The sequence below is a fragment of the Lytechinus pictus genome, chromosome 12 (genome assembly GCF_037042905.1).
Source record: "Lytechinus pictus isolate F3 Inbred chromosome 12, Lp3.0, whole genome shotgun sequence".
Lineage (NCBI taxonomy): Eukaryota > Metazoa > Echinodermata > Echinoidea > Temnopleuroida > Toxopneustidae > Lytechinus > Lytechinus pictus.
The window spans coordinates 30,744,965-30,769,192 of NC_087256.1; the positions used below are offsets into that span (position 1 = coordinate 30,744,965).

At 37.8% G+C, this 24,228-nt stretch overlaps 3 protein-coding genes across 3 annotated transcripts; 1 reads left to right on the forward strand and 2 right to left on the reverse strand.

The window, feature by feature from the left end:
• Nucleotides 1-574: 574 nt before the first annotated feature.
• LOC129272784 (aqualysin-1-like) lies at nt 575-9,474 on the reverse strand. The gene is made up of 9 exons (XM_054909889.2): nt 9,366-9,474; nt 7,840-7,953; nt 5,691-5,831; nt 4,784-4,913; nt 4,181-4,287; nt 3,625-3,766; nt 2,329-2,513; nt 1,552-1,723; nt 575-988 (listed from the first exon to the last, which is right to left on the reverse strand). The coding sequence occupies exons 2-9, from the start codon at nt 7,951-7,953 to the stop codon at nt 849-851; spliced, it is 1,131 nt and encodes a 376-aa protein (XP_054765864.2). The 5' UTR covers nt 9,366-9,474; the 3' UTR covers nt 575-848.
• A 4,636-nt stretch (nt 9,475-14,110) lies between these two features.
• On the forward strand, nt 14,111-15,439 carry LOC135156101 (uncharacterized). Its single transcript, XM_064107239.1, has one exon. The coding sequence runs from the start codon at nt 14,111-14,113 to the stop codon at nt 15,437-15,439; it is 1,329 nt and encodes a 442-aa protein (XP_063963309.1).
• A 1,420-nt stretch (nt 15,440-16,859) lies between these two features.
• LOC129273147 (aqualysin-1-like) lies at nt 16,860-23,819 on the reverse strand. Its single transcript, XM_054910187.2, has 9 exons — nt 23,733-23,819; nt 22,757-22,873; nt 21,869-22,009; nt 21,215-21,344; nt 20,399-20,505; nt 19,717-19,858; nt 18,967-19,151; nt 18,282-18,453; nt 16,860-17,085 (listed from the first exon to the last, which is right to left on the reverse strand). Exons 2-9 carry the CDS (start codon nt 22,868-22,870, stop codon nt 16,946-16,948), a joined length of 1,131 nt encoding a protein of 376 aa, XP_054766162.2. The 5' UTR covers nt 22,871-22,873; nt 23,733-23,819; the 3' UTR covers nt 16,860-16,945.
• Between the last annotated feature and the right edge of the window lie 409 nt (nt 23,820-24,228).

The window sequence follows — 24,228 nt, forward strand, 5'->3', positions numbered from 1 at the left end:
CTCATCACCACACCCTCGAGTATGATATCATTCTCCTCACCACACCCTCGTGTAAGATATCATTCTCGTCACCACACCCTCGTGTAAGATATCATTCTCATCACCACACTCTCGTGTAAGATATCATTCTCGTCACCACACCCTCGAGTAAGATATCATTCTCCTCACCACACCCTCGTGTAAGATATCATTCTCGTCACCACACTCTCGTGTAAGATATCATTCTCCTCACCACACCCTCGAGTATGATATCATTCTCCTCACCACACCCTCGTGTAAGATATCATTCTCGTCACCACACCCTCGTGTAAGATATCATTCTCATCACCACAGCCTCGTGTAAGATATCATTCTCGTCACCACACTCTCGTGTAAGATATCATTCTCGTCACCACACCCTCGAGTAAGATATCATTCTCCTCACCACACCCTCGTGTAAGATATCATTCTCCTCACCACACCCTCGTGTAAGATATCATTCTCATCACCACAGCCTCGTGTAAGATATCATTCTCGTCACCACAATCTCGTGTAAGATATCACCCCTCTAAACCATTACCATCTCAGCTGACAATTTGTTTAAATGAAACTCAATTTATTACAGTTGCAAAGGTGCTATATTAATCATAACATAATATCGACATTTAGGAAAATTCCACATAAATCTGAGTAGTATATATGCGTGTGGAAAGGCAAACCTTTTGAATAGAAGCTACTGCATTTGGGTCGGGATTGTTTTGCATGTTCGGGATAAGTGTATCATGCATTTATTGTAGCATTTAAACATATCCAAACAGATACTGGTAGATAGTTGGTAAAATAATCTTACAAATGGGGTGGATCGGGTATTAGTTGGTATATAAGAGGAGGTTTGGAGAGAGAGCCCTGACGTCACTGATCTTGTTTGCAGAAGCATTGCCGAGGAGGGCGCTAGTGACAGAGGCTGGGGAAGCATTGGGGCTTTCTTGGAGCATCAAGGCGATAACACCTGAATGAGGAGAGGGCAAGAAAGATATGGGGAAACGAATCATTAGTTACCAGGATGGGATAATTTATTACTGAGTAACACAAAATGAAAGAATGAATGGAAAGCGAATTAATGCAGATAGCGATGAATGGGAGATTATGGAGAGAGATGATGATGCAGAGTGAGAGAGAGTTGGGGGGTTCGAAGAGTCTGGGTTTTTTCATACAATATCTTTATCACAAATCCACAGAATAGAGTGCAAATGCATTCAAACTAAGGTCTGGCCATGATAAGTTAAACAACGATGGACATTTTTTATTTCTGTAAAAACATAACTAACAAATAAATCGGATACAAATTCAGCGTTGCGATACCAGCAAAAGAACTGTGACTCTTCAAACATTCCTTCCCGAGAAACTTATCTTATTTTTATACATCGAACTTATTCGTTTAATTCACTATTCTCCATTCTTAACCATCAAATCAGTTGGTCTTGGTACCCTACTTGTTTACTTTAATCCGATTCTAACGAAATAAGAGTTGAAAGCGCACAGAATTAATGCATTGGAGTGCAGTAAGATTACCTGAGACGTGTGGGCAGGCCATGGAGGTACCACTGATGGTGTTGGTGGCACTGTCGGAGCGGATCCAGGTGGAGGTGATGTCCACACCAGGAGCCCAGATGTCTACACAGGAGCCGTAGCAGGAGAAATAGGCACGGGCGTCATTGATGTCGGTGGCTCCAACTGTTACGGCCTGTGTGGTGGAGAACGAAATATACGTTTAAAGGCTTGTAGGGTGGGTATTTAGCCAAATAGAGTCCGCCATTCAATGCCATTTCAAAACTATGCTTGATGCTTAGTTTAGAAATAACAAAAATTAACTCGTTTATCCTGAATATGTTTTTTAATACAGTTTTTACAAGCTGTAGACATGGTAGATAATTGCCCAAGCCGTGTTATTATTACTTACGACAATTTTAATTTAATGAATTACGCGCTTTAACACACCTGCAAAAATGTCTTACAGCGCTACCCCTGGGCTCGATCTGAAACATTCATGTTTACAAGCAGTTAATTGTTAACGGCACTGCCCAATCAGCATCATTGTTGCATTCGCATACTAGTCATCAGACCGATCATAAACCAATCAACAGTATTCTTTCATTTTTCAATCCATCGCAAACCTTTGTGTTACGGGGCTCTAAATTTACTGAGTATCGGTATAAAACAGATGTGTAATGGCTCCCTACGTGTTATATTTGTGAGGAATAAAGTAATCAAAGAATCTTCATCCATTTAGACTGCTTCAAATATGCCCAGAGATATATTATCAACTTGCACTTCACCCTGAGTACTTACGTAGCCGGAACGAGCGGGGGAATAGTTGCATGAGTTGTCGTCACTGTTTCCGGCTGCTACGGAGACCACGAAGCCGTTGCGGTACAGAGTCCTGACGGCCTGATCAATAAGGGCAGATCCACCTCCTCCAAGGGACATAGATACAACAGCTGGCTTGCTACCGTACGTTGCAACGTAGTTCATACCTGAAAAATGATAAGAAAATGATGCACAAGAGTCTTGGTCTAGTGGTTATGTCTTAATAATAATAATATAGGGTATTTATATTGCGCACATATCCACCTTGTTAGGTGCTCAAGGCGCTCCTATATTACCCGGCTAAGCTAGGCGTTCATAGCGCACACAGCTTTTTAAGGAATTACTTCCTACCGGTACCCATTTACCTCACCTGGGTTGAGTGCAGCACACTGTGGATCAGTTTCTTGCTGAAGGAAATTACGCCATGGCTGGGATTCGAACCCACGACCCTCTGTTTCAAAGTCCGAAGACTAATCCACTGGGCCACAACGCTCCTTATAGATCATAAGGTCAGAGTTCGATTTATGCATTTTCTACACTTGACCCAGGTGAGGTAAATGGATTCCCGACTGAAATCTGTTCTTAAATTCATCTTATTGGCAGCTTTGCTACAGCCGGGATAGTAGTAGGCAGCATTTGTACAAAGGCCTTTATAAATGTTACATATTATTATTATCATTATTATATTTAATGATAAACCGAGCGTTATAATGAAGCTGATGGTGAAACTAATGATGATCAGAGTGATTTTACTTATATGATAACTTTGTCACTATGGCAACTACCATGGACTGACTGGCTACTGAGCCCTGCTATCATGTATTTAACCGTAACCATGGTAACGGAAAAACTACCATGATCGTAAGTTTTTTTCATGAAACGGGGTATATGATTTGATTTCTCTTTACACATTGCTAGCAATATGAATCTGAGAACAAGCTGTGTAACATTGGAAGATATAATTGATATATAAAATCGATTGGGTTTTTTTGTGTAAAAGGACCTCTCTAGATTTAGTTACGCTCAATTCTACAATTTATTTATAAATATTTGTTCATGTTTGATAGTTTTGAATTACAGCTATAGAAAGAGTGGACTGGCAAAACAAAAAAAAATCCTTGGTAGAAGAAAATGTGACGGTCGTAATCTCGAGCCAAAGAGTATTTCAGCATGAAAAAAAAACTTTCTTTCCGGAACAATAACAATTTTTAAGATTTGTTGTTGTTGTTGTTTGTGGTGGTGGTGGTGGTGACGATGATGATGATGAGTCAGTGTTACCGTCAACGATGCTGCTATATGATCCAGATCCGAGGCAGCTCAGTACACGGACGCCGAAGAGATTGGCATTCTTGGCCACTCCGTATTCGGTTCCTCCGACGGTACCAGCGCAGTGAGTTCCGTGTCCGTTGCAGTCAACACCCTAGTTAAGGGATCGAAAAGCAGGCAGGACAAAAATTGATTTCATTATTAAATCGTAACATAGTATTATACGGATCATCAACACTTACACTAAATTGACAGGTAATTTTGTAATTTTGTTAGATGTAAGGAATAATTGTATTTCGCGTCAAACGTTTTACATACATATTTATAATTAATAGCGCATCGTCTTGATCGCTCCACACCAGTCGAGCTGATCGATGCGTTGGGAATTACGCTATATTCTGTTCCATGAATATTTCATTAATATTCAGGAGGCGTAGTCTGACCATAGAGCTATTACAGATGGTCTGACTAAATAAACCCTACTGGGCACCGTTTATAGTAATTATCCCTTATCGTATTAAGTGTGGGGGAAATACGCCAACCGCACTTTGTAACAAAGAAGACTTACGTCGCCTCCAAGAGCATCATAGAAGATGGAGCCACGTCCTCCGAAGTCGTTGTGGGTGTTCCAGATACCGGTATCGACAACGTAGACGTTGACGTCTGATCCGTCGTCTGTTTCATAAGAGATTGATATTGAATAGGCAAATAGAAACTCACCTAAAGTCTGTGATATATCGTAATCATTTTCCAGAATGAGATCGTGTTTCGTAATAGCAACCATTCATTACAATACATAGTTTGCCTAGTATATTAAAAGGTATCTTTTAATTCGAATAAATTTCTACAAAAACATATTTCTATTTTCTTATTCGCCATATTCTTGCATGTGAGCAAGATTAGTGCCCCTGGCTGACAATATTCTATGAACTATTACCAACCCAAGATTTCGTTTTAAATAATCACGTGGGTAGGGCGACATTGGTGGGTAACCAGCGACCGTGAGTGTTATTTTATTCAGAAAATAATTCAAAACGAACAAAGGTATGCCATTGCAAATAACATCATTTAATCCGTCTGGAATAAGTTTCATTGGGTTGACTTCGATAATAACCTTAGCTTTATCTAATCACACATATCTGTTGAAACTGAATCGCGAATTATAACTTACTAATTGAGTTGTAGGTGTTATCAAGAGGAAGATCCCTCTGGTCGATACGATCAAGACCCCATGAAGAGACGGCCTGGGTACGGACAACACCATCCTCCTCAACGGTTACGATTCCATCAAAGCGACGAACCTGTCAATGACATCGGAAATAAAAGGCTCTACATTATACTTGTGTGAATTTGATTGAACGAGTACTATTCGAGAGCCTTTTTGTGATGCATGCATGATTCTAATGTGACGTCTCGGCACTATTTTATAAAAGATCTTGACTCTGATTTGACTTTCAGCTTCGAGCAATCCTTTAGTTTCAATTTTCAGTTTTTCAATTTCAATTCAACATTAATTTTCTTCCGACTTATATTTCATCCATTTTTCATGTAGAATGTACAAATCAATAATATCATGAATATGCAAAACAATGAATGTAAAATACAGTATGTAAAGTGTGTTCATAGAAGGCGTAAAAACCCCAGAAAGCAGGTTCTTGTGTCAGAATACGCCTATAGAACTATAAATCTATATCAGTCAGTTAAATTGACTGAGAGGTAGAATCTTTGGTTTAAGTGGCTGAGTAGAACTGATTTCTGATGATCGTCATTGATCTGTGTAATGGGTCTCGTCAAACAGAGCCTACTCAGAGGTCTAAATAGATGTGGTAGATTTTACTTAATATTACAAAAAAGAGAAGATATCATATTTCATCCCTTTTCCTGTCTATGTTTTTTTTTTCTTGATCGTGGCCTCCCCCCATATGTACCCGAATGGTCCTACCATCGGCCAGTTTGCGGTCGGTTTCGCTATTTAGGATAATACAGTTCTCAGATTAGACTAGACCGTGGTCTAAAAAAAGGCCAAATCTTCTCCCTGTAAACTTATTCCAAGTCGTGGAAGGAATATGCCAACTTACGAAGTCGACGGCCTCATCGCTGAGTTCAAGAGAGAGGGCCCTGACAGCACGGAAGACTTTGAGGACCTTTCCAAGCTTGAATCGACGAGTGTTAAGAGCCTTCTGGAGACGATCAGCAAACACACCTACTTCGACGTCATCCTGGTTTTGTAAAGGGAAGAAAATATAAGAGGGCGTTGGAATAATGATCCTTTTTTTTTTTCAGAATAATTTTCACGATCGATAACAAGGCTCTACTTCGTTTTTTAGTGAATAAGACTTGGCGACCCTTCGGCGGTCAACTCGTGGTCTTATAAACGCGAGTGCCCCGAAGTTCATGAAGTTGGAAGCCAAGTCGAATTGTTATTTTGACCATTGGCTGGGTAATTCACTCTGTTTTAAAGAATGTTTATTTAAAAAGATGACACTGAAAAATACACATTTTATTGAAGTAATTTTTTATTATATATATTTTTCAATCTAGGTACAAGATGTTTATTTCGACCTTGTAAGTTGATTCGCTGAATGAATTCTTACATAATAACATTATACTACACTCTTAAAAATGTTGGGCAACATACTGTCTACAAAACAATTCTGGGTAGTTTAAACCAATAATGTGTGATTTGGGTGAAAACTACACAGTATTGGTTGAAAACTACCCAGAGTTGGATAAAATTTTTAACCAATTGTTGTGTGGACAGTGTGTTGCCCAACATTTTAAGAGTGTCACTTTAACATGTATGTGGCTGTTTGGAGATTAGTGGAAGGTCTGTTTACTAGCAGTGTGTGCTACACATATACCCACACACACACCCACTTACACACAAAAAGATAAACTGTAAGTAAATATTCCAAAGAATAAATTTTTACATGAACAAATAAAACAACTGAAAAAACGTAATTATAATTAAAAAATATATTGGGTATAACCCCAATATGAAACCAAATAATATTTCCTTAGTCTATTACATGTTATTTTAGTTATTAGAATTTTGATCATTGGTGGTAATGGTATTTGTATATGAGCTGTGTTACACTCTACGTCATAACACATGTCAGTACAAGCAGTAACCAAAATACCTTAAATCTCAAGCCATCTGGAAAACGGAATAAGGTTTTATTACGTAAACTGATGGTAAGTATATTTACTTATTTACTTTATGATGATAAGGTGTTATAAGAGATAAGAAGTAGTAATCGGGTTATGATAATTGAATAATATTGGTCATTTTAAACCAAAAAAATGTGATAAGAGAAAGAAAAGGAACCAATAGGGAGAAAATAATACTTGAAATTATGTTAACTGGTGTGATTATCTTTTTTTTCCATTTCTGTTTCAGAGCATAAGCTAGTGTATTATAATCAGGCATGAAGGGATAGTGTAAATAATGTGATTCGTGCACTCTGAAAACACTGAGTAAAAATTTATCCAATATTGGGTAGGAAGGAATCATGCATGTTTGCTGGATATTTTCACCAAATATTGGGCAAAATGCACGTTTTAAGGGCAAATTTCAATGCAACATTGCGTAAAATTTACAAAATATCTTTTTGCCCAACAAACAAGTAAATTCCCATTTTACCCAATATTGGGTAAACTTTTTTTGTGTGTGTATATATTCGTCTGGTCAGAAATACATGAGTTGACTATCAATTAATCAAATTTCGATTCAAAACCAAGAGCTTGATTTTTATGATATAAAGGATTTTCCTGGTCGCATTGTCAAAGCTCAGTCACACCAAGCCAACCGACTCCAAATCGACCGATAGTACGTCATTGGTAATAACGTAATAGATTTGATCGGTCTGGAGTCGTTTTCGTGGGTGTGACTGTAGCATTATCTATTAGCTATTAGGGAGCTATCGCACTGCTACGCAAAACGCTTTCAAGAACATGGAAAATGTATTGTCAAATACTCTTCATGACAATGAACAGCCAAGCAGTCTTTGTCAAAAATCGGTGAATCAAAACAGCAGTTTCGTCCTGGACTCTGGACAAACGACCTATTTGCATTTTTACATCAGCTCCGAAACTCAGGACCAAACTTTCATCTGGTTCACCAATTTTCGACAAAGCCCTCCAAGCTATTCATCGTCATCTGCCGGCATTTTCAATACTTTACTGTGTTCTAGAATTCGTCCGATGTGAAAACTCAAACATCTATACCTTGATAGCCACTACATATCGGTTCTCGATCTTCTCTGTAGCGGTGTTGTAGGAGGCGATGCCGTAGGCTGAGACGGCCATACAGGCCAGGAGGCACAGAGTAAAAGCACGCATCTTCAGGTGAAAAGAAAAGAAATTTATAAACATATGTATGTAAGCCATGATGGAAAGAACACACCGCCTTTACAGCTTGAGAGTTCACAGTGTGTAAGCTTAAAGTGGACTGTGTAAATATGTGATTCACAGTATTACAATATTCACGGTCATGGTGGCTCAGTGGTAGAGCGTCCGCCTCATGAACGGGAGGCTCGTGAGTTCGACCCTCGGCCGAGTCATACTTATAAAAATGGGACCTTCTGCCTACTTGCTAGGCGCTCAGCATTTAGATTAGAGAAGGGTAACAATAACATAATTATTATGTTATGCAGGGCCCGCTGGTAGAGCAGATTCCTAACTGAAGTGGCTATACCCTGGGTAAATAAAACGTTATTATTATTATTTATTATTTTTTGACGCTGTGGACACCTCGACAGTGTAATTTTTCACAGTATGCTCACATAATGGAATATGTAAAATTGCGATTAATACTTTTAAAATGCTCAAATCTAACAGAGAGTTGAATATATTTTCTCCCTGTAGACTCCTCTACAATTCGAGGGTTCACATTATGGCCTATTTGAAGATGCGATCCGCACAGTTATATGTGAAAATTCACAGCGTGGTGAAGATATTTCTACACCGTGGACGCATCAACAGAGAGTGAGAGTTAGCATTGTGTTCACATACTGCATGGACCATTTGAAGATGAGATTTACAGAGTTAAATGTGAAAGTTCACATTGTGAAGATATATTCATATAGGGGACACCTCTCCAATATGAGTGTTCACATTGTGTTCACGTAATGTAGTACGTAAAAATGTGATTCATACTGTTAAAATTCTCATATTTTCTAGTGATAAGGATGATTTCTGTAGATCACTAGGTTTTTTCAGCAGTGATGTTCTAATTTTGTACTGCTTTAAAGATTTGCTGTCTAGTGAAAAAATATAATTAATTAATATTGATAGTACATTTTGACTATTATCAAATGGATTTATAATTTGTTCAAAATTACTTCCAGCATAGATTGAAACATTTTTTTTGGAGGAGATACAAGAAAATGTTTTTTGTGAAACATATGCGTATGTGTGTAAATGACAGGAATCACTTACAAGGAAAGCTTAACAACATTGGGTACTAAGTCATAATTAATAAAACCATGGCTGTTTTTTTTTCAAATTATTTTTTTAAATAAATGTCGATTGATACATAAAATGTAAACTTGATAATTGTAAAAAGGAAAACAGATGAATAAGTATTTACCCTTTTTAATTAAAGGTTAGTATTACCCAACTCTACAATGCATATATTTACTGCCTACACATGTAAAGTGAACCATATCAAGAAAATACAAATTTTACACATGAAAGAAACAAGACAGAAATAAAAAAAAGACCAGTATAAAATAATAATGAATTGTACTTACTGTGACCTGGTAATGTCTACTTGCTTGTTCTGACTAAAACTGGAAGAGTGTACAAAATGGAAAGATATACCCCAATTTATACCAAATTTCTTCTTTCTATGCTGGAGACGTGCAAGATTGGTGCAACATAATTATATAACATATAATAACATACTAGAATCAACAAGAGACTACCTTGAAACAAAGAGGATTAATTTCATAATATTCAAATTAGGAGTCGTTGACGTTTGTTATTATTTTAATCTGCCGGACCCACTGACCTGGCCAATGGAATCCATTGACCGAGATTGGTATAGAATAACAGATGTTAAGTTTTCACGAGGCTTGAGGTTATGGGGTTCAGGCTAATTGATTCACTATTTTTAGAAGTTTATTCCAGCTAAAGATTTAGATTGCATCATTTTCGATGAACGTCATATGAATGTCAACTAATTGGGCTTAAATTAACGATAAAAATTTGATTATTTATGATTACAAAATTCCCTGTTATGTAAATGAATTGTATGAGACTGAATGTTTTTTGTATAATATTTGATGTTGTATTAAATCATTTCCAACAAATTTAATGAAAAAAAGTTAATTAAACGAACGACTGGATCACATGCACGTAGAATAACAACAACCCAAGGATAATATCCAATTTTCATAGATGTATGTTTATTATCACAATGAAAAACATTATCACAATGAAGTTTGTATGAAACATCTGGGGACCGTTTCATCAACATTTTTGTCTGACAAGTTGCCAGATCTGACATCTTTCCTTCATTATGATTGGCTGAGAGACACTGTTGCTATAGTAACTGTCGGATAAAACGTCCGACAAGTCCATTCATGAAACGCTCCCTTGATCACCCCTAAAATTACCTGCATAAAAGAGTGATGACTCATCCCCCTCCCCCTTCCCGCCTGGATTATTATATGCGTAGTACGAATGCAGAAGAAAACATTTAAAATTAAAAAATGATAAAACGTTACCCCCTTCTTTCTTCTTCACTGTTGATTTCGTGTTGCGTTTGTGTGTGTGTGGGGGGGGGGGGGGCTGGCGGTTAAAATGTGATAATTTCTTGCGATCGGAATCTTCTTTTTCCGGTTGTTCATATTTTTTGCCAATTAAAGTAGAATAATATCTTATGAACCCACCCACCCCGTCGATGAAGTCCAGGACCCGCTACTGAATCAGACTGAAGTAAAATTTGTCACTACGAATCCAAACACGTAGCCATATCATCTTTCTTCATTATTTTTTCAGTCAGCCCTAAATAACAAACACATACACAACCAACAATATAAGAACCCTATCTCCTTACAAATCCAAGGAGGTCCATGCTTTTATCAAGATTGTTATTAGTATACTCCACCTCTCATAGATTAATGTTCATCTTTTAATTTTGATTAATTTATATCAATTTGCATGTTTGAATGGAAAAGATGATAACGCATTGGATCTCAAGTCTTTAATTATGTTTATTTTGGTTTGTACAGAGAAAGTACACAAAATATATGACTGGGGAAATCAACCATTTTCTTTGTGATCAAGTGTATTAATGTATTCTGATTAGCTAGTCTGAACTAGTGGACAATCGCAATTATATCCGTATAAAATAATTATATGCATTTAGATGTTTGATATGCTCATTTATGCATTTCCATTTTATTTAATTTCAACTGATTGTTGCCGTTTACGCACCAGATGCTCGGCTAGTGACTGTTTTTGTTTTGTTTCTATTTTTAATGTTGAGTGTTACGTATTAGCTCTCCAACTTAGGGGTTTAGTTTGTTTTTTTCTTGCCATGGAACATATTTGGGTCATTCTTGTATGGTGGGTAAATTGGCCAGTTACTATATAAGACTGGATTGCATAATGCCTCATCCTTTGGCCCACCCCTCAACGCTTCGCGCGATTTTACCTTTTAAGAATAAAATACTAAGAAATTCTAAAATCAAAGAAATACGTTAGGAAAAATTTTGCTTTCATAATTTTTCTTCATGAAAACCTTGAAAAATTATTACAAAGACGACATCTGGAAAATGCAAGTAGTGTTTTTGTCGAATGAATTTGCATATTTTATTCCTATTTAAGTTTTTGTATGGTAGAGAAAAGATGTGCGTGCCAAATTTTGGTGCGATCGCGCGAACGGCGGCCGGGATCAAAAGAAGGGCAGTAACCCCCCCCCCCCTTCCACTCCCCGTCTCCAATACATCTCAAATAGTCCAGTCGTTTTTGTTAGAGACTTTCGAAGCGGAATATCGGGAGGAGAGTTTCATGAAAAGACTTGACAGAGTAACATTCGATCATTTTTTGATCCTCCAGCCGGTTCCATAAAATTTCTCCGGTACCCTATCACAGGGGCGGATCCAGCTTCCGCCAATAGGGGGGCCCGAATTTTTTTTCACCCATATTTTCCCCGATCGGCCGCTCAAAGTTGATTTTTGTTTGTTTCTTTGAAGGGGTTGTCCCAGTGGCGTAATGAGCCAAAAATGTTGAGGGGGCTCGATACGGCATATATTTTTATTATTATTTTGACCTAGGACCTGGAAATTCTCGACCTAAGGACATTTTGTAATCATATGAAAATGATGACTATCTTCCTATTCATTTTCCTAAGCGCGATATGAAACTTGTCGATATTCCTCTCTGAAGGTACAGTTTAGTTATTAGGAATCAATGAAAATTTTATTATCATATTTATTAATGTAATAAGCCTAATGAATGAGTGAAATTTGTTGACATTGAGGCCTGAAAACTGGATATTTTAAGCACTTTTGTAATCATGAATAGGATTCATGAGTTTTGTTGTTGTTGATAAACTGTCATAAAAGGGGGATTTTAACTAGTTTGTTATAGAATTAATATATAAAGGATCTTATGGAATAAACAAAGGCAATAGGTAGGCCTACTTGGCAAATCAATTAATGCGAGTGCACAGCGCAAAAGGCTGCAAGTGATATTCACAACATAAAACGGACATTTTACAGAGAACTTAAAAAAATCAATTTGTAAATCAAACAAAATAATGAAAGCTAGCTCGATGTCCGAGCTGAAATATGCTTTGTATATTGACTTCAAAACTTGATATTTTAAGCTACATATCAGCCTATTGGGTAAGATGTGTATCTCATCGAACAGGCAATGCGAGCGCGAAGCGCGTGCGAAAATTTTATATAGTGATATGAAATATTTTAAAAAATCATTTTCCAAGACTTCCCCTGACCTTATTTTATTCACTCGTCTCCCTCTGCTTAATTTTTTCTCCTTTCTTTCCCCTTCTTTTTCTTTGTTTTCTTTCTTTCCCTTTTTTTCATTTTTTGCTCCGCCAATAGGGGGGGGGGCGGGCCCCTCGGCCCCCCCCCCCCTGGATCCGCCTATGCCCTATCATAATCTTAACATAAAACCCCTATCACACCCCTAACCCTAAACCTACATCTTTAAAGCCCGGAACAATTGTCGCAGGAGCAAATCTCGTGTCACCCTCCAAACAAGTGAAGTTGTTGGACATGTTGGATCTGAAAGCTCGTCGGGTGCCACGGTGGTGCGCATGTTGATGAAACGCTACCCGGGAAACACCGTGAATTGTCTGGGTAGTACCCTTTGGCCCGTATTCTGAGGTCGGGTTTAACTTAAACTCAGGTTTAAAGTTGTGGTTTAAGTATGGGAAGCCAAAAGTATCAAAATTTTTATTAAGTTGTATGTTTATTATGTTTACTGTGCTCTTTCCTGACTCATCGATGATGAAGACAGTCATCTATTTATACTTCCTAGACAATTACGAAGATTTGAGAGCCAAATGAGCTGAAATATGATATCTCTACTGTTAGTTATTTATGTAACAATTGGCTATCAATACTTAAACCACAACTTTACAACCTGAGTTAAAGTGTAATCCGAGTTCAGAATACGGGCCTATGAGATCATTGCAAATCCAAAGTTTAATCAGCATATTTTAGGTTCACTGACGTTCAGATATAGGACTGGACTATTTGAGATGTATTAAAAACGGGGAGGGGGGGGGGTTAAAAATATCAAGACCGAGGGGGGAAAGGAAAAAAGGAAAGGATAGGGAAAGAAAAAGTGTGAAATATATAATTTTCTGAATATTATGTCAAATCTATCACAAAGTTATATTTTTGTATCTAAAAGGTCACAAAATTTGCTTCATACGACGTGTCTTGCACCCTCAAATTACGCCACTGGTTAGGCTAGAGTACTAGTCTCTTGGAAACCATTGTCTCTACCTACTATATTTGATATACCATGTACACTATTCGTAGATTTGTGGATTACATTAGTGCGTAAGTAATTTTGATTTTTTTTTCCGTCTCAAAATACACATTTCTGCTCAGTATTTATCATATGGGTTTCCTCTTTTCGTCCACGGCCCGTCTTGTAATACTATTAATCTCATATCACATTATACACGGCCCGATGAGAGAACAGTTCATATGAGCTGAAGTAGCCTCTCTGGAGTAAACAATGAGTTGATATTCAATTATATTACATGACCTATATAGATACTTATGCGCGATTGGTCAGCATACCGTCACGTGACCATCGTAACAAGGATGATTATCGGTATCTTTCCCAACATGACGTAAAATACGTCATACCTCGGAATATAACGCTGTGATTACGTCATACCTCGTAATATAACGCAGTTATATTCCGAGGTATGACGTCACATGAGCATATTTGCGCCGCATTCGCGCAGCGCGAAATTGGAAGAAACAAAATTTTGTTCGTCAAAATGGCTGCTTCAGCGAGTCGATTCGCATCGCTTGGTGAGGAACAATTAGAGGAAATCATTGATCAAAAAGATGCCCGTTCAACTAAAAGGGTTATCACTTTGGCGGAGAATGTTCTCAAAGCTTACTGTGAACACAAAGGATTTACAATCCAAGAAACAATCACATCAGCTGAGCTGAGCAATTTTCTTCGATCGTTTTATGCGGAGGTGCGTAGATCAAACGGTGAACTGTACAGTAAACGTTCGATGATAACGCTACGATATGGACTACAGAGACATTTCAGCAAATTTGGTTTCAACATCGTGAATGACCCGGAATTCAGAGAAGCAAATGACATGTTTCATGCTGTTCTTGTAAAGCTGAAGAAGGAAGGAAAGGGATCTGTTGATCACAAGGAACCGATCACAAAAGATGATTTTTTGAAAATTAAATCATCGACAGCAACTGATGTGAACACACCGAGAGGACTTCAAAACAAAGTTTTCATGGACATTATGATGCATCTGTGCAATCGTGGGAGAGAAAACTTGCGGAATTTTTCTAAGAAAGATTTCGTCGTTGTAAAGGATTCAACAAATGAGAAATATGTCTACCTCGCCACTGATAAATTAACTAAAAATCACCGTGGAGAATCACTGGACGACTCACGCAGTCAACAAGGAAGGATGTATCAAACCCACAAACCGGACTGTCCCGTTGAAACTTTTGAACTGTATGTTTCTCATCTTAATCCTGCATGTGAGGATTTTTTTCAGCGTCCGAAGATAGGTGTGGAAAGAAATCAACAAGTGTGGTACTATAATTCTCCCGCAGGCAAGAATACATTGGGTGAAAAAATGAAGAAAATATCACTTGAAGCCAACACATCTAAGGTGTACACAAACCACTGCTTACGCGCAACGTCAATCCACGTCCTGGATGCGAGTGGATTTGAAGCGAGACACATCATGTCCGTATCCGGACACAAGTCGGAAAGTAGTATCAAACACTACTCTTATGTTGATGAAGCTAAAAAAAGATGCATGAGCAGATGTCTGTCATCTATGGGTGATGGAACAGCTGGTCCATCGACACAGACGAGGCCTACAGCACCGTCCACTTCTCGCATTCATCCTAGTACTAGTACTAGGCCTACTAGTCCAGGACCAGGTCCAGGACCAGGACATAATCCTACAGCTCTCGTGCCAGCAGCAAATACCGAAGATGCATCGTCACAAAGTTCACAGTCTCAGTCTTCACCTCAAATAAATGTTGTCTCGAACAAATTAGCCTTGGACAAGAAGCGGCAGTACAATTTTTACAATTGTACGGTCAATTTTTACAACTAACATTTGACTATACAACGGAATCTAGATAGAGACTAGACGTATTCAGCATCGTGTTTACTTTTAAAGTGTTGGAATTTTTAGCGTGTTCAACTTGTTGGTGTTTGGAAATATTTAACAATTGGATTTTATCATGTTTTTCGGATTTCTTAACATCTAGTGCAGTGGAACTACAATATTGGTGAGTCAGTACAATTTTCTACCTATCTTGTAATATGCATCTATACATGTCATTGTAATATAACAGATATTGACTTTATCCTTCGGGAACAATATAACATTTAATTTCCCTTGGGTAGTTATATTTTTGTCTTGGGAACTACATTTTTCCTCAGCGCTACGCGCTTCGGAAAAATATAATATCCCTCGACAAAAATATAACTCCCCTCGAGGATCTCAAATGTTATATTTTCCCTCTAGGCAGTCAATATCTGTATAATATCACCTTGTATATGATAATGATATTCAACTCTATTTCCCCTCTCCCTCACGATATCATATCTCTCAGTCATGTACATTTATATATTTGTCCTTTATACTTCTACCCCCTCTTTCTTTTTTTTTTATTTCTCTCTCTCTCTATCTCTAAACCCCTTCCCTGTCTCTTTCCTTTTCTGGTGACACAACATTTGCTCTTGCATCAATTGCTCCTATCCGGGCTATATTTCGTCTAAGATACAGGGTTGGGGTTGCAATAGGGTTTTATGTTAGGCTTAGGATAGGGTAAAGCGTTAATTCGAGGGTTTAAGTTGGTCATTCCATTAGTGTGTGGAATTAATAGCAGTTGTCGCCGGAGCAAATGTCACGGAACCACTTTTCTATATATTCCCCATCCTCTCTCTCTTCCCCTCTCTCTTTATAATTTAGATAGATGGATGGATAGATTGAAAGATAGATAGATATATATATAGATAGATAGATAGATTGATGGATAGATAAGTAGATAGATAGATAGATAGATAGATAAATAGATAGATAGATATGTAGATGGTTAGTTAATTCGAATAAAAATTGCTATTCGAATCCAAAACATGTAACCAATAAGTATACATATCTCCATGCTTCGTAGTTTGACAACTAAATTGTGCATTGGATTACAAAAGTATTTTAACAAGGTAAAATTTCACATAATTTCTGTATGTGTTCCTCTCACCCCCCCCCCCCTCTCCCCGCTCTCTCTCCCCATCTCTCTCTCTCTTTCCCTCTCTCTCCAGTATCGCATATTTCATTCATGTCAGTTACCCACCTTTCTCTCTCATTCTATAATTTCTCACTTTTTCGTTCTCTCTCTTTTATTTTCCCTCTCTCTTCATGACCTTTCTCTTGATCTTGTCTCCCTAGTCGATATTTATCGACCCCATTCTGACTCTGTCTTCAACACAGAAAATCAACGAGTAACAAATAAACGTCCCAGTCATATATGTCTAATTACATAACAAAATTTATTACTTTCTAATCACTCTACATGATCTATTGCACCAATCGGAAAAATCGTCAATACTTCATAGTTTAGTTGGTGAAGAGGAGAAGATTTGGGGAAAGGAATCCAATGTCTGTGACCAGTCCAGGGGTAGCGGTGCTCAGCAAGTCGTTGCCGATGGTGCCGGGGGCGGCGCTGGGGCTTGCCTGGAGCATAAGGGCTGCAACACCTGCAGAAAGGCGAAAATGGGCGACAATCAGATGTTAAGACAAGATATATACTAAGTAACGGTTTCTGTAAGTTCTAAAACCTTTTGATTACAATGACATGTATCGGGACAGTGGCGTATCTACGGGGGACGAGGGGCACGTGCCTCCCTAATCAGTTGGCAAACAAAAAACAAAAAACAAACGGGATAAAAAGAGGAAGAAATAAAAGAAACGTAGTGGGGGAAGAAGAAATTGTTGCATATTATATTGTATTAAAATAATACATAAGAAATATTTGTTCATAATTTTATGAAATATTTGCTTTGGGCCTGTGTTCATCATTCCTGGTGCTCGCATTTTCTGTGTTAAAGAGATAAAATTTAGTCTTTGTCAAAAATATTGGTTGGACCTATATATGTTTCCGGAACACAATATTTTTTTTAATTTGAAATCCATTGAAGGGTGGATGATCATAACACGCCTCCTCCTGAAATAATAGAAGGTCGAGTTTTTTATACGACGATGACGACGATGATGACATCGATGTCGACAACATTAACATAGAAACATAGTATACAACATAATATACAACATATACTCTCCTTCATTTCTATGTTTCTATCTCTCTTTCTTTATGCCACCCTTTCAACCCTTAGTCTGTTAAAAGTTGTACTTAGTCTTAAGATGTAGTTATTTCATATTATTATGTAATTGAATGGTGAAAATAATGTGTAATCAAATTTGTAACATTACAATTGTAAACTTCATGTAATTCAGCCTTTGGGCTGCGATGTGTTGTTTTTGCCAATAAATACAATTTTACTACTACTACTACTACTACTACTACTACTTAACATCACATCCTTATAGTGTGTGTGTATTTGAGTTTTGTCAGACGTGTATCAATCAGATATGATTATTTACGTCTGGGACCGACCTTTAACGTCACCATCCGAAAGACGTGACCATGGCTCGAACCTCTGCATCAATTTGTAACTTCCCCGCATAGCTTGGATTACAGGCGCACGCCACAACGCCCTTATAGTCGTGCATGCAGGGGGCTATTTATACACATGTCCAGCCACTTTGTGTTTGTTTAATCTGCATCCTTTATTCTACAAACTTCACATCAGGAAAAGGGTAATGCGGAGAAAGAGGAAACTGTACTAAAGTTTTCCATCTCCAGTCACCCCTGCTCCTGGTAACCATAACTTACCTGAGACATGTGGGCAGGCCATGGAGGTACCGCTGATGGTGTTGGTGGCACTGTCAGAGCGGATCCAGGTGGAGGTGATGTCCACACCAGGAGCCCAGATGTTGACGCAAGAGCCGTAGCAGGAGAAGGAAGCGCGGGAATCACTACGGTCGGTAGCACCAACGGTCATGGCCTGCATGGAGACAAAAAATGAAATCATTTGAATTATTTTGATATCCAATTGTGATAACAAATTGATATCAAATTGTTATCATTAGGTTGAACAATGGTTGAGAAATCAAACAGTCCGCGTGTTCTCATTCGAATTTGCATACTCCATGAACATGATAACCTCGAAATTGTTGTGGGTTCACAACAACTTTCAAACTAGATATTTTTACTAATGATATACTTGCTTCGAGTGCTTCAATATATATATGGATGCATACGCCCAAATTCCCATACCAACCTCCGAGTCCAAATCCAAACTGACAAAACCTATTCGTTGTAATGTAGTCCAGATACCTTGTACCCTTATCTATCGTTCGAATATAGTCCAATAAATAGTATATACCGACACTTATGCAAGTGATAGCCTTGACTTTCCTTAGGGTTGTGTATAATCGAGAAGAAGTGGAGGGAACGGGGCTCAAGGGAATAACTTGGTTGATGTACTTTTGGATGATGGTGAAGGGTAAGCACTTACGTAGCCAGAGCGAGCTGGGGAGTAGTTGCAGGAGTTGTCGTTGCTGTTTCCAGCAGCTACGGAAACGAAGAATCCACGAGTGTAGAGGCTCCTGACGGCATTGTCGATGAGGGAGGAGGCTCCTCCGCCGAGAGACATGGAGACAACGGCTGGCTTGCTTCCATAGGTGGCAATGTAATTCATACCTGAAATATAGAATGGATGAGTAGGAAGATAAAAAATTGATAATCATGATACAGTCCCCAAATCCAAAAATGGAGATTGACCGTCGTATAGAATTAGAGTTACAGTATAGTAATTATTGACTCCTAGTCAACATAATACATAGAAAGCCATTAACATTTAGTGACGACAATCAATGTCGTACCAAACACATCATCAGCATCCACATATTAACCACAAATCATCATCATCATCATCATCATCACCACCATCAACACCATCATCATCACCACCACCACCACAGCATTGATATCATCACTATCATCATCATCATCATCATCATCATCATCATCATCATCATCATCACCATCAACGCCATCATCATCACCACCACCACCACAGCATTGATATCATCACTATCATCATCATCATCATCATCATCATTATCATCATCATCGTTGTCGTCAGCGCCACCACCATTATCACCACCGACGTCATAATCCAGTCAATTATCTTGAGCTGAATTTAATTGTATCAAAATAATTTCTGAGTTTGTATTGCATCGATATATTATCATATTCTTCATACCGTCAACGATTCCACTGTATGACCCAGATCCGAGGCAGTTGAGAACACGGACGCCGAAGAGGTTGGTGTTCTTGGCCACTCCGTATTCGGTTCCTCCGACGGTACCAGCGCAGTGAGTTCCGTGTCCGTTGCAGTCGTTGCCCTATGAACATTAAAGAAAATAAAGATTTGTCTTGATGAATATCTTTGATATGAATTAACTCTTTGACAGTAAAAGCAAAATAAAACGAAAAAACCCTCAAGATACAAATTTGGAGGAGACTTTCTCCGAATGCCCTTGGTCAATGGACTCGTAAAGCGTTCTGGCTAATTTTTAAAATCTTGAATCTTGTGAAACCTCTTCTAATTATCAATCGGACGTTCCCCAAATCTTTTTCGAATATTGGAAGCGTTGTCAATTGTTCTCGGAATCTTGGAGAAGTCTCAATTTGCACAAGTCCCTGAACAACAATGACTACTTATAACCCCCGCGAGAGCTTGGAGCCTTATATGAATGTCAAATTATTTCACTTTTCGACATCCGCATTTTATGCAAAACACTCACGTTTTCATAAAACCACATACAGCTTGTAAGGCTGGCTCTGCTATGGGATGTGAGGAATATTTCATAAATATTCGAAGTCGAAAGTACTTCGGTAAAGACTTACTATATGCATTCTGTTTTTTTTTTTTACAAACTTACATTGCCTCCGACAGCGTCGTAAAAGATGGTGGCACGGCCTGCGAAGTCGTTGTGGGTAGCCCAGATACCGGTGTCGACAACGTAGACGTTGACGTTGGAACCATCGTCTGAATATTGACAATATGGAGAAGAAGAAAAAAGGGTCAATTTCAAACACGATTTTAACGGGTACTCTCTAGAACTGACCGATTAAATAAACAAACAAATTAAATCTGAGGACAGGAATTTGTTTTAAACTTGTTAAATTTTACATAGCAGACTAAAACAGCACCGTCACAATTTTGTTATATTGAAAGAAACGGTTTGAACAGTTAGATTTTTTTTCAAGGTCAACATTAGGACGAACGAAGATATTAATCCGTTGAATTTGAGGACTGGAATTTGTTTTAAACTTGTTAAATTTTACAAAAGCTGACAAACACAAAACCGCCTCAATATTTTTTTTCTAATATACATGTATATATTTTTTTAATCAAAGAAACGGGTTGAAATATTAAAAAGTATTCTTTCAAGGCAAGCATTGGGATCTGTTTTAGATGGGAATCGACAATAAAATGTCAGTAATTTGATGCAGATTTGGAGCCGAGTGGGTGTTTGATTATTACGCCTTAATATGCTACTCATCCAGTCATCAGATATACCGGCAAAAAAAGGTAAATAATGATAATAAGGGGTGTAAGATAGAGAGATACGCTCAATATTCACAATTAATCACAATAAAAAATGCCTGCACATCCATGATTAGCCATAGAGTTCTAATTACGTTTAGTTGTGCAATTAATCGTATCTTTAATGTAACCGGGTCCTTGGACTTACAGGCAGAGTTGTAGTTGTTATCCATGGGGAGGTTCCTCTGGTCGATACGATCAAGACCCCATGAAGAGACGGCCTGTGCACGGACTACACCATCCTCTTCAACGGTTACGATTCCATCAAAGCGGCGAACCTGTCAATGAAATCGAAGCATCGAAAAGGATGTCAACCAACTTGCTGGACCGACATGTACATTGACTACCATATTTATGAAATCGTAGAAGGCCGACAAGATTTCTTTCAGTTTACACCGTAAACACATAATAATCAACATGTATATAAAATTTTTAGTATCTGGATTATCTTATGAACTTATAGTGGTTTATATTTGAACAAATGTTTTCGAGATTTGATCATATGATCAGGAACTCTTAAGCAATAAATATTAGAACACTTTTGCTTGGACTTTAAACATTTTTTGTACCACAGCCAATCAGATAGAAAGATTTCAGTAGCTTTTAACTGTCATTGACAAGTTGTTATTATAACAAGTTTTATGAAACGGGCCCCATGACCCGGGCTCTTCTCTAAATTAAAGTCGCACTCTCTTCCTTATCCTTGCACAGTCTCACCCCCTCCCTTCACCAAATCAGAAGATGCCGGGCCGCGGATGGGTAATCTAAAGTATCCCTTTATCAAGATGAAATTTTTACTTACGAAGTCAACGGCCTCATCGCTGAGTTCAAGAGAGAGGGCCCTGACTGCACGGAAAACTTTGAGGACCTTTCCAAGCTTGAATCGACGAGTGTTAAAAGCCGTCTGAAGACGATCGGCAAAATCACCTACTTCGACATCATCCTGCGAGCATGGCGAGTCAACACAAAAACAATGATTTCTTTTTTTAAAACAATAAAGCATAATTAAAAATAAAACAGTAAAAAAGACACTGATAGCAATCATATCCAGCCTGTCTTGGAAGAATGGGGCATTGAATAATTTCTAAGACCACCCCTTTCCAATTAACTTGCGATATCAAGAAAAGATTGCTTGTCATGCAAAAGAATGTTCACATTTTTTACTTCCATCAGTTTGATTTTTACAAGCCCCGACAAAGAAGTATAGTTGCTTTCCCTTAACTAGCTGGCTGATACAACAATAAAAAAGTGTTTAACATAATTTTAAGGTTATTTGATGCTGTATACATTTTTCAATCTTCCTCTTCCATTCAAGACTCCCTTATCCGTTTTATTTTTCTTCTTTCTCCTTTTTAATTCTCTACATTTATTCTCTTTTAGTTGATACCCATATATTTCCACCGATATTTAAATTTTATATCATCATATTGTGTATTATATTTCAGTATTATTAATTTATGTTTTGTACACTTTGTGTTTAATATTAGTGACGATATTGCAGTGAATGTATGCTATCTAATAATTATTGTGTATTATTTTCTGTGGAAACGAACAAATGTTAATCTTAAATCTTGAAATTTTTAAATCTTCAATGCTGACTGTGAACTTGGTAAGATAATGAAGGCGCAGAGATGTGATTAAAAGAAAAGAGAATGAATGAATACGGTCAGCTATGAAGCATCATACTTACACTGATAGCGACGAGGTATCTGTTCTTGATCTTCTCTGTAGCGGTGTTGTAGGAGGCGATGCCGTAGGCTGAGACGGCCATACAGGCCAGGAGGCACAGAGTAAAAGCACGCATCTTCTAGAGAATAGAAAAGAAAAACGAAGAGAAGTCAGATAAACAGATCAGAAAGCAACATATCTGTTGCCTTCTGAACAGACATTAAGAAGTGTCATACTTTTGCAAATAGGTTTTTTTTCGCAACTGCAACGGGGAAAGATTTAATGACAGAGTAAATGTATTGAATACATAATGGGAATACTCCCCAGGGAGTGGAGGATTGCACGCATTGTGTGCGGGAATGACTGATTGAATCCGATGACCGGGGTAATAATATATCTGTAAAGCGCTTAGACACGTCGTTCCGACGTATTAAGCGCTATATAAAAACGGATTATTATTATTATTATTATTGAAAATTCCCGTCAAATAACAATGAACAGCAAGGAAGTCTTTGTCGAAAATTGCTGAGCCGGAACAGCAATTTCGTCCTAAGTTTCGGAGCTGACGAAAACTTGCAGATAATGTTGTTTGTCCAGAGTCCAAGAAGAAGATACTGCTTGATTCACCAAGTTTCGACAAAGACTGCTTGGTCGTTCAGTGTCATGAGGGGCACTTGATTATACATTTTCTATTTTCTTGAAAGCGTTCTGCGTAGCGGTGTGAATACTCCCTTCTATCAGTTTTACCACCGACCTTAAAAAAAATACAGCATTGTTTGCTGACATAGTGATGCTCTTTAAGTATGCAAATGTGTTACAATTTATGATAAAAGTATATAATGAGATGTCTTACTCCTCTTCATCTATGGTTTAGGTCCCCCTTTGCCCTTTAAATATTTAATGACAGGATGATTTAATCGCTGAAATTAATGAAACATGTCGAAAACAAAAGTTCATGATCAATAAAGAAGAATGAAATCATAAAAAAAAATACTTACTGTGGATGAGATCTGTCGCTGCTGACTGAAACTCAGATGTGAAACATTGGGACACAATTTTGCGGTATTTATACACTTTTCATTGCTTGTTTCATGATATTGAAAATTCAACGGCTCCTTTTTACTAAATGGTTTATAAATAGATGATATGTGTGTGTATTTATGACGTTGTTGATAATTACCAAACAATTGATAAGATGATTTCAAGATATCTATCGAGTTTAGGCTTTTAAACAGATGTGCCATATTCCACCAATATTAGGAGATAACGAGAAATCTCATTAATAGAAATAAACAGAAATTTACAACAATTAATAGGTAATTCTTTGGACAAACATTGAAAGGTAAATATTGTGTGTTTTGTTTTCAGATACAAAGACCGCTGATGTCGTTTGTTATATATCCCACGTATTGACCACAACCGGCATGACCGAAGGCAATAATGCATGGCCGATTGCGTGAACGAGTGTGTTTATGTGTGTGTGCGTGTGATGGT